The sequence below is a fragment of the Dipodomys spectabilis genome, unplaced genomic scaffold (genome assembly GCF_019054845.1).
Source record: "Dipodomys spectabilis isolate Male_0828 unplaced genomic scaffold, ASM1905484v1 ptg000061l, whole genome shotgun sequence".
Classification (NCBI taxonomy): Eukaryota; Metazoa; Chordata; class Mammalia; order Rodentia; family Heteromyidae; genus Dipodomys; species Dipodomys spectabilis.
In genome coordinates this window covers 668,493-683,000 of record NW_024870738.1, presented here as the reverse complement: position 1 = coordinate 683,000, position 14,508 = coordinate 668,493, and the positions used below count along the sequence as shown (strand labels likewise).

The 14,508-nt window shown below is 39.7% G+C and overlaps 1 protein-coding gene across 4 annotated transcripts in view; it reads left to right on the top strand.

The window, feature by feature from the left end:
• The window catches only part of Mid1 (midline 1), a 136,237-nt gene that overhangs the window by 74,422 nt on the left and 47,307 nt on the right, over positions 1 to 14,508 (top strand). For all 4 annotated transcript variants that reach the window (XM_042680528.1, XM_042680525.1, XM_042680527.1 and 1 more), the window contains exon 3: positions 7,737 to 7,832. In XM_042680528.1, coding sequence (XP_042536462.1) covers positions 7,737 to 7,832 — 96 coding nt within the window. The remainder of the gene's footprint in view (positions 1 to 7,736; positions 7,833 to 14,508) is intronic.

The following is a 14,508-nucleotide window of genomic DNA, read 5'->3' as shown; positions in this document are numbered from 1 at the left end:
ATCAGTTAAAACTCTTAAATAGAAAATCCAGAACATGTTCATGAATGAGTATCTGGCAATGTCACCATCCACTGAAGACACAAGAAAAGGGATGCAGTCTGCATTATTTGACCCCCAATGATGTAGGAAGCACAGCTGTAAATGGTCGGCACAGACAATGTGCATGGTGTCCGTCAATATCAGGGGTTTTTTATAGACGAACTAACCCCTGTTTTAAATATTCCTAAGTACAGTCCCAATTTGAAAGCTTTCACTTAAGCAAAAGTAATGAAGTCAAGTACTGTGTGCCAGTGTTGCAGGATTTCCTGCACACCATGATCCTTAACTGACAAGTTAGTTGCCTTTCTTGGCAGGCTTTAGCAGCCTGGAGTGCAGCGTTGACAAGGGTGCAGAAGTTGAACATAGACAGTGGTGCAAAGAGCAGGAAGACAGCCTGATTAGAAAGTCCAGGCTTTGATGCGTGTGCTGTAATCTTAGAAAGTATTTTTCATAGGTCCCACCGATCAAGGTTATTGTCATATTCTTAGGAACATTTGGCATACATTTTACAAGGGAGACCATTATTTCTAAGTTGGTGAATTTCAAAGATTCATTCAGTATTTAATCCCTAAACTGACAATATTGTGCTAGAGAGGGAGCTCAGTGGGCGAGCACTTGGGTTCAACCCCAGTGCCTTACACACGGTTACATGCACGCATGCGCACATCCCTGCAGATGCACATCCTTACAAGTGTATGTATTAGCTAGTGCTCAGCTCCTCATTATAAGCAGAAAGGGTGGTAGGAGTGACAAGTGAACAAAAAAGGCCATTCAGATCTGCAATGCCTGCAAATAGCTAGTTGCCACTGGCTTTGCTAAGGTTATAACTAATAACTAAATGACTAGATTTATACAATGGTATTTTTTTTACCTCCATGCAAATTTGAAAGTACTTCCTGACCAAAAAATACTTTTCTTTAAAAGTTATTCTCTGTATATTATTGACTACCAGTTAGAAAAATAAACAATGAACTCCTGGCGATGGGATCTATAAATATATGGAACAGGTTCTGAGGTGTTAATACAGAAATTTCCAATAAAACCTGACAAGGTAAATACGGTATCACATATCAAAATGACTTAAATTGTAGTCTGTGGAACATTAGACTTAAATTTGAATGCAGATTGTGTTTTATTAGGTTTTTTTGAACTTCCCCAGGCAGCCTGTCTTGCCAGGGCATTTGGAAATGGTAACTATCATAACCAATGAAAAAAGGCATTAAGAAATGAAACCAACATACATCACATATATTTGTCATCTGTTGTGAGTCAGACCAGAAGATAGCCTCAGACTCCTGCAAGTTAATTAAAACATCTCAAGAGTTTAGTTCCATATAAAGAATTTATGCTTTTATGCAGGTGACATGTGTTAATACAAGGGTGTTTTCATATTAAAGATAGTAATTAAAGTTCCTTAGAAGAAAATACATGGGTTGCAGCACTCGACGTGTCTATATCCTCATGGTGTTGGAGTGGTGGTATTAGGTGTCAGGGCTGGGCACACAGTTCCTGAATGTCACTCTGAATATTAGGGAATGAAACAAGCCTGATCTGTGTTTGCCTTGAAAGGTATCCAGACCTAATATTATACTTTAAAGACTTTCTGAAGTATTGACTTCAGAATAAGAGCAAACATTCTTTAAGGCCTGGACAACCCCAAAAGGAATTACTGAAATCTCCTATTTCAGGCATACATTTTAATAGTAGTGTTCAATGACAAGTCATTAATTCCCAGCAACCTGACTCTTAGGTACAGATCTCCAAAGGCTAAAATTAGGAGCATTTGTCTGCTTACTTTGCTATTTGATTGAGTATGGCAGTTTGTAGGACAAAGCTCATCTGTTAACTTGGACTTGCTATTCTCTGCTAGTGTCTATACCCATGCCTGAAGGCTTGTATTGACATTGGTATAAAATCAACTGTCTCACCATGAGTCGTTAAATGATCAAGGCAAATAGATCTCACTACAAAACACATAACAGAAAGAAGGTTGGCTATGTATGGTTCCTTGAAAATGTACTAGAAGCATATAATACATTGAAAATGAAAATGATAAAGAAAATGAATCTCCTTTTTTTGCATAAAGATAAGCAACACAAACCGGGTGCTGGTGGCTCACTCCTGTCATCCTAGCTACTTAGGAGGCTGAGATCTGAGGATTACAGTTCGAAGCCAGCCCAGGCAAGAAAGTCTATGAAACTCTTATCTCAAACTTACTTCCAGAGAAAGGGAAATGGAGCTGTGGCTCAAAGTGGTAGAGCTCTAGCCTTGAGAGAAAAAGCTAAGGGCCAGTGCAGGGGCCCTGAGTTCAAGCCCCATGAGAACCAACAACAGCAGAAACATAAGCAATACATATTTCATAGCTTTAATATTCTTCCGATAGAATTGTTTGGACTCCTCTCAGGTGGTGATGGTAGAAGGTAATGTTGAACTCTGTCCAGTAGTTACTCCCTTACTAAAAACCTTATTGGATTGGTCAGCTTGTTATTTCTAATGAAATAAGTGAAGTAGCCAGCTCCTGGCTTTAAGCAACATTTAAGAATATATGCACACAAGTCTCAAACAGAAACTGAAGCCTAGGTAGAAATTCTGACAGTAATCATAAGCTCATGAGAATATCAAGCAAATTGGGTTCAGTGTTCCTACAAAACATAATGGGGGGGTTGTATACTATTCTAACTATTGGCTATTAAATTGAAAATTGAGATATAGTTTACTAAATGCATAAACATTTTATTTTGGTGATGGTATAAGTGTTAGAAATTAAGCCTTTATCAGTATCAATTCCAAACATGGAAAACAAGTAGTTTATTCTGTCTTAACAAGCACTGATTGAACCCACCATGTGGCAGGCAGGCCCTCTCCCAAAGGCTTGAGTATACTGCCTCCTCCAGTCACCTTGGCAGTACCGTGATGCAGCTGAGGCACACAACGCAGAAAGGTTAAGAACTGTTGAGGTTCTTAACACTCAATATTTGGCTGCAAGCCGACTGGCACCAGCTTCTGTGTGCCTAACCAAAGTACTCACATTAAGATGTTGATGTTCCTAATACTGTTCTTTAATTTTCTTCAGATTGCTGTAAGGTTTTTCAAACTAAGCTTTCCAGCTGCATGCAAAAGTTCTCTTAGTCTTCCCTTTAAAGAATACTCCTGAGGTCCATATGATTGCATCTATGTCAGGCTTGCATAAGTGTGTGTGTGTGTGTGTGAGAGAGAGAGAGAGAGAGAGAGAGAGAGAGAGAGAGAGAGAGAGAGAGAGAGAGAGAGAGCATATAACCCAGAAAATTGTCTGAATTTGGGGTTGCATCTTCTAGATTCAAGTTTGGAAAAGAACAGTTTTGAGCCAATTCTTACTCAAGACTTGTCTTTATAATGAAGTTTTATTAATGTACAACCCTTCTCACTTACACTTTGTGGTAGCTTTCATGCTGAAACCTCAATAGAATCAAATCATAATGACAAGTTTAAGGCTAACGAAAATGAAAATATTTACTACAGTACTGTGTGTGTGTGTGTGTGTGTGTGTGTCCCAGTTTGAGGGCTTGAACTCAAGGCCTGGGCACTGTCTTTGAGCTTTTGTGATCAAGGCTAATGCTCTACCACTTTGAACCACAGCTCCATTTCTGGCTTTTTGAAGGTTAACTGGAGGTGAATCTCAGACTTTCCTACCCAGACTGGCTTTGAATAATGATCCTCAGATCTCAGCCTCCTGAGTAACTAGGATTACAAGCCTGAGCCACCGGTGTGTCCAGCTCTTTACAAAAAAGAGTGGCTCTTCACAGGAGAAAGAAACATTGCCTATCCTCTTGTAGACTCCAGTGCTGCAATGTCCAATATGGTAGCTACAAGCCACAGGTAGCTGCACAGCCCTTGAAAGGGACTGGCATACTCTGGGATACCTAAAACACATTCCAAAGACTTAGCAATGTAAAACATCCCCATGGTTATATGCCAATTATTTGCTGAAACAATTATGTGATTAAAATTAGTTTTACTTGTTAAAATGTAACTATTTAAAATTCAAAAATGCGTCTCAAATGGGTTTCTCACATTAGATCTATGGTGACAGCTGGTGTAGAGCATGGAATTTGGAGGCTCTGTGACGTACAGAAAAGAAAGAAGGAAGTATGAGAAACAAACTCTTGTATTTGCAAATATCTACAGCAAGTAAATCTTTTAAAGTCCAACTATCCCTCCTAGGAATAATCAAACAGAATTGCTTAGAATTCCCACAGAAGTAGTCATAGGTGGGATCTCACAGAGCAGACTCTGATTGAGAATTGGAATTGGGAGGTGATCCAGGAAGCACCTGGAAGGAAGAGGAAATGGAAAGGAAGGAAGAGGAAAGAGGGTGTGTTAATGAGCCCCTTGTCACTTTGGACTCATGTGCTTTCTCCCAGTGGGGCCCTGGGAGAGATTTTTATGGACTGAGGCTCCTAGTGGTTCCAACTAGAAGAAAGTGAGTGAGCTGTGCTGTTTTTCCCACCAATTGCCAGTAGTTTCCATCTGCATAACTTGACTGTGCCTAGCACCACAGCCTGCCTGCCCTGCCAAGGTCTGGGAGCAGCTCTTAGGCAGATGGCACAGGGGTTTTCAGAAAGTGACCACCAGCCATATTGGGAATGATACCTTTCAGAGACATTGAATTGGTCTTGCTCTTAAATCAGACTATTTTAATCTCCTCACATTTATAATTTCAACAAATACCTGTGGTGTTTTTGGTGCATGTGTTCATTTTCTCATCTGGTCTTGATGATAGCATTGATGGGTGGATCATTATCCTCTCATTATGAGTGGGAAAAGTGAGCTCACGTATGTCATTTGTTCAAGAGAGTCTGCCTGGATAGTGGCAGAGGTCTCCTTTCCTCCCTCATCCATGGCCATCCCCGCCTGATTCCTTGGATTTCTATCAAGTCTAGCTTGGTAAGAAGATGTGACTCTATTGATGTTTTCAGGTGACAGTAGAATTGATAGACTTCTGTAAAGATATGAACAGGAATGTAGATACTTCTATCTACTTTAGGGCCCTAAAAATGTTCTCTCTCTGTTATGCAAAGTACCATCAAATCAAGAGATTATAGGGCCTGCAGACCACCACACAGGATGTTAGTGATAGAGTTAAATTGCAGAAAATCCCCAGAGAAGTCTCTGCAGTGGAAGCTTATGGACACATGGCTTTTTGACGACTGGATTTTGTTACCGTTCCATTACCCGTGTTCTGTTCAAAAGTGCTGTCAGCCCCTTTGGTACTACTTGAAAACAAGTCTCTCTCCTGGCTTAATTTCCCTGTATTATACTTCTGACCCAGTAATTCTTTGCGGACTTTGGTAACACTTGTACTATTTAAGTTTGAATAACCCCATAGGAATGAGATAGGTCAAAGTGTTTAAATCACAAGCTTAAGTCTACGTATTAGATGATTAAAAACAGATTTTATACATGAGGTATATTGAAGAAAGGGAGGGGGCAGCAAGCAGATGTTTGCAGAATTGAAATGTGTTGGATTGCATTTTTTGGCTCTCTTACTGACTAGCTTTAGAAAAGTCATATCTATGACAATTGAACTGTAAACAGTTACATGATCTATTTCCCTAGAATTTTCCTGCTACAAAGGGTCAGCCAAAAAAGAAAAGTAAAAGGATTCCTTAAGATTAACACACTAAAAGGAGCTGACTAATATACCTTGTAATCATCATAGCTAAATCAAGGATATGGAATAATGAAGAGCCTCAGAATTGTTCATTGGTCTCTGACTATAATGTGATTCTCAGTTGTAGTTCATGTAGTGAAAATATCTTTTGGTATTTCCATAGAGGGGAGGGAGGGTTGTTGGGAAGAGCTTTGAAAATGAGTCTTTCTGTGGAATTACTAGATGGTCTTTAAGTCAGTCCAACAGGCTCACTGTGTGACTTTGGCTTTAAATGATGAATAGTTCCACGTCTCTCTTAAAGTAGCCATATTTGAGATGTGTTGAAGATTTCAAAGACAAACATGGAAGGTTTCTTGTTGGTGTTTCAATCCAGATGACAAAAGCATAAAACGTCCCTCAGAAATGAGAACACCTGAGGTTTAGAAGAAACTAGGTTTTCAAGTGTATGGTGAAGAATGCAGAACCCAGCTTACACATGCGTGGGAAATCCCTCTGGACTAGAAATAAAAGTACGTGCTGAGTGGTGGTGGGGCGGGGGGGAGGATCTGGGCAACTCTAAGAAGTTTGGGGCGGTGCCGTGGGGAGCGGGAGCAGGAGCGGAGTGTACCCTGCTCACTAGCAGTGAGGGCAGAAGCCCTGCGCAACAGAAAGTGAACACTCCTCATGCACGCTCTTGGCTCAAAGGGCAGCTCTCACCTTCCCTGGAATTAAAGCCAGACCAGGAACGCTCGTGGAAGGAAACCGAGGCATGGAGCCAAGCCATGATCTGTGCCTCACGGCACACAGTGTCTTGTGGGAATGCCTTCTTTGGAGGAAGGAACTCAAGTCCTGACCTCAGCGCCTCAAGTCCTGACCTCAGCGCGTACTCCTCACCTGGCTGGGCTAGGTGATCCCCAAATCATAGCGTAGGGTACAGAGTTCCTATCAGATACCAGAAGAATGACTTGACACAGATGAAAGCAGATTCTCAGGAAGCGTTCAGCAAAGATCGGTACGTGGAGAACTGCCATTTTTCAAAAGCTTAAGAATGAGTCGATTGAGTTCACTTGGAATTATGGAGAATAGAACTGTATTTTTGGAACACGGTTCAAAAATAATTCAATAAGAAAAAGCAGGTGTGTCCAGGTGCCAGTGGCTCACACCTGCGACTCTAGCCACCTGCAAAGCTGTGACTCTTTATTGCATGTGTCTTCCAGTTGCCCGACCATTTCCTTGTGAACAGGGAGTAGAGATTTTTGTTCTGGCTTCCCAAGTATCTCTCTCGGAATCTGACACATAGTAAAAGCATAATAACATTCAGTTGTATGGGTGGATAAGTGAAAGAATGAGGGCTAAAAATGGGAAAGAATGGGGATATTGGAATGACAATGCAGCACACTAGACTAAAAATAGGATTAAACGTTCATTCAAGGAAATTTCAATTTGATGCCCTATAGGAATAGGAAATAAGTCTATAGTCTTACAAACCTCTGTGATATAAAACAGTGTTAAGGGAATATTATCTTGCATAGGTAGAAAAAGAACAGAATCATGTACACTGAAACAAACTGAGGAAATATATGTGACAAGGATTTCTAATAAATGTTTATGAATGGCCATGTTCTCAGCAGTAGCTAGTCAAGTCAAACTAGTTTCCAACAGATTAACCTCGGCTTAACCATAAAAATCGTAAATCCTAAAATTAAATACAGGCTAGAGATATGTTGGGATATCTTTCCTACATTATTGCCATTGAAAGAAAGATATTTCTGATTCAGTTAAAGGGATAAAAAGTTGAATCACTTTCTTCTTAATAACACATAATAATTATTCAGTTAAATGTGCATTCACACAATAAAGAGGAACAAAATGATGAAGTTTGAGTATTTCTAGAAATTTCTTTTACAGTGAGACTTTGAAGATGGCAGTTTCAGTCTATAAATACCTGAAATAGTATCAAGTTATTGACACTTCTGAAAAAAACTGCTGATTTTCCTGAGTATGAAAAATTGTGTCTATACTAGAGAAGTGTACATAATAGCATTTTCCCCCTTTTCTTTTTGAACAGCAAAACTTAGAGAGCAACCTCACCAACCTTATCAAGAGGAACACAGAGCTGGAGACCCTTTTGGCTAAACTCATTCAAACCTGTCAGCATGTGGAAGTGAGTATATCTCTAGCTGTATGTACTCCATTGCGGGATTGTAAGTGCTAGATCAGTGTTTTTATGTCCTCACCATTTCTAAGTGAGAAATTTTTTTCTTCTTAAAATTAGCTCCTCTCCAGAAGCCACGCTTGTTAAGATAGATGAAATGGAGAACTAGAACTCAGAGACTTTTCTTTCTTTCTTTCTTTCTTTCTTTCTTTCTTTCTTTCTTTCTTTCTTTCTTTCTTTCTTTCTTTCTTTCTCTCTTTCTCTCTCTCTCTCTTTCTTTCTTTCTTTCTTTCTTTCTCCTTCCATCCCTCCCCCCCCATCTTTCTCTCTTTTTTTTTTTCCATGATGGCACTGGGCCTGTGTGCTGTCCCTTAGCTTTTTCATTCAAGGCTAATGCCTACCACTTGAGCCACAGCTTGGCTTTCCTGCTTGGGGGGTGGGGGAGAAGGTTAATTAGAGATAAGAGTCTCACAGTCCTTCCTGCCTGGGCTACTTTCCAATTGTAATCCTCAGATCTCTGCCTCCTGAATACTTAGGATTACAGGCATGAGCCATCAGTGCCTAACTTCCGGTTTCTAAATATATTGCCATTCATACCATTGCAACTATTATTTTGGAAGATAAAATTCAAGCCACTACAGATCTATATCAAATGCTTCTTAGTAGTCATATATATTTCCATGAAATCAACCACCGTTACTGCACTAACAAAACCTGCAATGATTCAACACTGTGCAAGGGAAAATGTCCATTTGAACTTTATTTGAGTGCTTACAAGTTAAACTCCCCAGATATTCCCAGCTGTAGAAGCAAAATATTTTGAACATATAATTAAAATTTCTGACAAGAACTGGTTGCAAGATAGAAATTATAAGTTCTTTTATCATCTAATCAGTAATTATTAGTTTATGATTTTATGTGTACCCCTAGCAGCAGTTGATGCACAATAGAGTAAAATGAATAATAAGCGCACAATGTATTCAACAACCACACACTCAGTTGAAGAACAGTGCGGGATCTAGTCAGGTGTGACTGAAGTGGTAGAATCTATCGCATTTTTAAAAATCTGAAGTCTATGTATATTTTGGCATTGGTGGCTCAAAACTGTAATCCTAGTTACTCAGGAAGTTGAGATCTGAGGATTGTGGTTCAAAGCCAGCCTGAACAAGAGAGTCTGTGAGACTTTTTTTTTTGGGTCCGGTCGTGGGCCTGAACTCTGGGCCTGGGCGCTGTCCCTCAGCTCTTCAGCTCAAGGCTAGCGCTCTACCACTTGAGCCACAGCGCCACTTCCGGCTTTTTTCTTTTTGCTTATGTGGTGCTGAGGAATCGAACCCAGGGCCTCAGGCATGCAAGGCAAGCGCTCTACCACTGAGCCACCTTCCCAGCCCATCTGTGAGACTTTATCTCCAATTTTTTTCTAAAATGGCAGAAATGCACTAAGTGGTAGAATACCATCCTTAAGCAAAAGTTAAGGGACAGTGCCCCAGCCCTGAGTTCAAGCCCTCATACTGGCACATATTTTCACTCTGACATTGGGATACAACTTAAAAAATAATGATGAGTTTAAAGGATCAGACTTTTTTTCATTCTTGTGATGCAGAAAATAATAAGTGTGACATTTTCCCGCACCCTACGTTAGACAACCATAGACTAGTTAAATGATAAAGAAGTGAGTACAGTTTGCCTGAAACTTTATAGAGGAGCTGTGACTTCAGCCAAGCCTACAGATTTCAGAACTACTGTTTGTAAGCATACTGCAGCTATGGGATGCCATCTTATTTATTGAATACAAAGTTACTTGCCAAGGATTCATTGCTCAGCACAATAAAATTTAGCAAAGATGATTTCGGATCCTCTCAGCTTAACAAACTGGTCCACTGTGCGAATGCTAGTTCTTTAAAGTAAGGTTTAAAATAATTAATGTTCATAAAGTTGGTACTGTTCCTTATTTCTGATTGGAAATGTAAAAACTGGTTACTATGAACCCTGTCCGTTGGCAACTTTTCTAAACTCTAGATCAGTTAAGCAATGGTGTCTAAGGAGTAAAAGGAAGGTTGTTCCCCTTCCCCACCTGACCCCTCTACTTCAACTACTCGGCATTGGAGTGCCATGGAGCAGAGTATGATAAGTGGAGGAGAAAATGACATTCAAGAAAGCAAGAGAGGAAGAAGAGCAAAATGGAGCTGAGAGCAAATTAGAACTGCTATCCAGTGAGCTCATAGGTTCAAACCATAGGTCCTGTTTCTTTAAGAACTACAGGATTCTGTAGGTAGAACCATCTTTCATCATGTTGGATGCAGTTGGGAAGGCCAAAACAGCAACTACAGCAACAGTGTGCTGCAGAATTCTTTCTAACCTTGTGCTTAGACTGGATTCACTTGTGGCCATCATCTCCCCGGGGATCAGGTTAAGCCTTGTTGATTAAACAACATGAGAAACACCAGTGAACAAGCATAATGTTTTCATTATTGCAGAGTAACGTGACTATGCATTATATGAATGAGTGGATGAACAAAATAAGAAGATCCGTGTGCTGTATTTTATTTTAATGATGTGATGGCATTTGATATTTAGGATAATAAGAGAGAATTATTTCTCTTTAGTGAAAAAAAATTACCTGTGGTAAATCTTATGCTTTCTGGATTAGGTGATTATTTCATTCGATTTCAGCTGGTTACTTCTTAAAAGCATTAGTGTCTGGTTTCTATTATGGCTGGTAGTGATTTCAGAAAAATGCCTTGTTCTTAAATATAATATTAATATGACTTGTATTTACAAAATTCTAGTCATCCTAGCATAATGTAAAATTGTGATCTATCATGTTCAGTAATTTCAGATAAGAGATAAATTTTAAAAAACTGACAACGGCCAACTATTGTAAGGAATCAGTTACTGTTTTAATGGAGATGCAAGCTTTTAAAATAAAGCTATTCCTGAATCAATTGTGGCAGACTTGTAAGTAGACACATATATGCAATTAGACCTTACTATAGAAAAGAAGAAAAGAGTATTCATTTATTTTTCTATTGCTTTGTATAAACCCTTGGGAATGACAACAAATGATGGGTGAGTAAATTTGGAGTGTCATGAATTTATTCATGGTAAATAAAATAGAAAATTTTAAAAATCAATTAAAATTAAAGAAAAATAAAGAATTAAAATTAAATTGATTAGAGAAATAAAGATCATAGCAGTACCTGTTTTGATATTTATCCTCTTATTCCTAATTATTAGTATTCTTGAGGAAGTGTGTGTGTATGTGTGTGTGTGTGTGTGTGTGTGTGTGTGTGTGTGTGTTTGTGTGTGTATGCACACATGCATGTGCCTGCCAGAACTGGGGCCTGGAACTCAGGGCCACACACTCTTGTTTGTTTGTTTGTTTTTGTGCAAGTTTGGCACAACTACCTTTTGAGCCACACCCTTGCTTCCAGCTTTTTGCTGGTCAACTCAAGATAAGAGTCCCTTAGACTTACTGCCAGTGCAGACTTTGAACCTCGATCCTTAGATCTCAGCCTCCAGAGTAGAAAATTTGTTCTGGAGACTATTGATCTTGAGCCATGTTTTGCTAACCAGATATTTCTGGGTGCAAGTGTTAAGCTTTGCATAGTGAGATATTTGCATTTATTAAAGGGTTGTATTAAAGGGTCGCCCTTAGTATGAATGGACTGTGAACCTTTCTCCCAGGGGGCTTGCTATCTTCACTAAGACAAAAGATCACCTACAACTCAATTTTCAAAACAATATACAAAGTGTAATTTCCATGGGAGGAAATTTCAGAGAAGTGAGAAATTACTCTCGCCGACCGGGTCGGGAAGGAGGCACGTGATCGAAGCCTGCCTCCAAGTGGGAGCTGTGGGCACCGTTTGGATAAACGGAGGAAGAGGAAAGACACTGTTTCCAGGGCTAACAGGGCATTGGGATGAGAATGGAGGAGTGCACGCACTCACTCAGTGAGCACTTCATTCTGAACATACGCAAAGTGAGTGGGAAGGATAGGTAAGTCTTTCATGTTGCATCGGGGTTCAAACTTTCCTCCTGAGGGTTCATGGACGGCTATCTGAGCATGTAATTCTGGATATGCTTCACAGTTAAGCCAAGAATCTGTAACTCTTTTCAAGAAACGATTTTTGTAGTTTTTAGGAAAATAAGATGTATATCTTCAGGCAAACAATTACTCATCCAAGGCCCAACTAAAAGCTCGAGGAAAACTCCAAAGAAGTAGTGTGATGTGTTAGGCACTAGGCATGTTATTTTTTTAAATCAGTGCAGTAGGAAAGTATTTCCTGATTGGCATCCTAGGTTCCTAGACTCTACTTCCTTTTCCTCTTCCTGATGGTGTCCTTGTATTTGAAACTGAGCACTCCTCAGGGAAAAGAATCCCCTGGCTCGGTGGAGTGAAAACAAAACAAATAAAAATTTAAAAAAAACACCACACAGCACCGAGGCAACTCCTAATTGTTGTAAATTAAGTCAATGAATTCCTTCCCACGACTCAGAAGAAAATGCCACTTCCTTACAAGTCCACCCCTCCTCCTGGGGTTTCATTTCTGCTTTTCTTTAAAAGTGAAAGCATTTGAAGGTCTTCCCTCCCCCTCATTGTTTTCATCGCTTGTTTTATAAATGAGAGTTAGCAAATGAAATAGACTTTTGATTACATAAGTACCAAATCTTTTAAAAATGAGAAAAGAGAGTAGGAAAATCAAGATTGTTCTCCACTCAGGACAGATGCTTTATAAGAGCAATACTGGGAAGACTCCCAGGAAATGTTTGTGTAACTTGATGGTTGGGATTCTAGAAACTTAGTGGGTTATCACAACTCTCTTTTGTTTACTTCCAGAGAGGAGTTCAGTAAAATGTTCCCTTGAGTGAGTTTAGAGTTAATGTTATTGGGAATAGAAGACAAGCTCATGAAAAGTAATCAAAATGTAGATCAGGAACAAAACTTGGTTGGGCTCACCTGTAATTCCAGCACCCAGGAAGCTGAGGCCAAGGGATTCAGAGTGCAAGGCCAGCCTGGGTTTACATAGTGAGCATCTGCTTGATCGAATAGTAGCACTGACAACAAAAAAAAAGGAACCTAGCTACAAAACGTCCCTTATTTATGTTCTGTATAAATGTATCTCTTCATTTTCACACCCTCTTCTTCATTTGCTTTAAAAAATTAAACATCTGCTTTATCAGCTAAGCAGTTAAAAACCACTGACGCTTATTAAATTCTATACACATTTTGAGAATCAAGTCTTACACAGCAAATTCAATTCCTTGACACACAACAGATATCCATTTGGGGAATTTTTTTTTTTTTTTTGGGTCCGGTCGTGGGGTCTGAACTCTGGGCCTGGGCACTGTCCCTCAGCTCTTCAGCTCAAGGCGAGCACTCTACCACTTGAGCCACAGCGCCACTTCCGGCTTTTTTCTTGTTGCTTATGTGGTGCTGAGGAATCGAACCCAGGGCCTCAGGCATGCAAGGCAAGCGCTCTACCACTGAGCCACCTTCCCAGCCCCCATTTGGGGAATTATAAGTGATGGAGATTATAGGTCCATACTGAGACAGTGGTAGTGATCAATTGGAAAAGTGTAACTGATGACCATAGTTGCTTAGCAAAGGAAGAGGCCTAGCCTATTGTACTCTCCTTGTCCCAAGGTGATCTGGACGGTCGTACTCTAAATTCAGTATCCTGTCAAAATCTTGGCCGTGGTCTCTTTGGTTTATCACCCTTCTTTGTAGTCACTTAAAAAAAATTTTGGCACTATTTTTTCTTTTTAAACCACCTTTTTTTCTCTTTTATTTTAATGGGACGTCTGTGCTCCTACTGACTCTGTGAGACTTTCCTGTGTTGGCATGTGGTGTGACAGACTTCTTGGGGGTGAATTAAGTGCCATTTTTATTAGATTTCTGCTCCAGTAATGTACTCTGTAAGTTGAGAGGTTTAACAAGGATAAATTATCTTGGGTAATATGTAGCTTTGTGAGAAACTGTAAAGAATAATTTGACAAAACAAATGGGGGTCTGTAGAAGAATTGTTAAGTCACTGATCAAGCATTCTAAATTTTGAAATGAGGAAAAGTCACTTTTTGTTGAAATGCATTTTGTCGAACAGTTTTATAATCACATAGTATTGTCTTACTGGGAGACCTTGCCAGTTCCTACATTCAGAGCAAGCAAGCAAGCACACAAGCACACACACACACACACACACACACACACACACACACACGTCTCATGGACACAATCTGGGTGAAGCAGATTCTGTTACTTGGAGAGGGGTAACATGAATGTCTAAATGAATGTCTAAAATTATGACTCCTTGTCACTTCAGATAAGGATCCGATTCCTACACCATTTGATACCCTATAAAAGATGATTTGGATTTAGATTTTAGGCTTTCTAAAGCCCTATCAGGTAACCCCCGTTTAGCTATGGTTCTCCATGTAAATAACATAGGGAAGATGAGGCAGTGGGACACACATGAGAGCATTCAGAAAGTGGATTATGGTAACTGCTGTGGTAAAGTTGAATTCTGGGGTTTGGGATTCCTATTATGCAGGGTGAAAGGAACTGTTGGTCTATACTGAACTTCAAGTCAGGAGAAGACTTTTTTCTTTTGCTACTACATGTGTATAACGGTTGTATATCTTTGTTTATGTCACCAAGTTTGCTAAAGGTGACAACTTATGATATCAA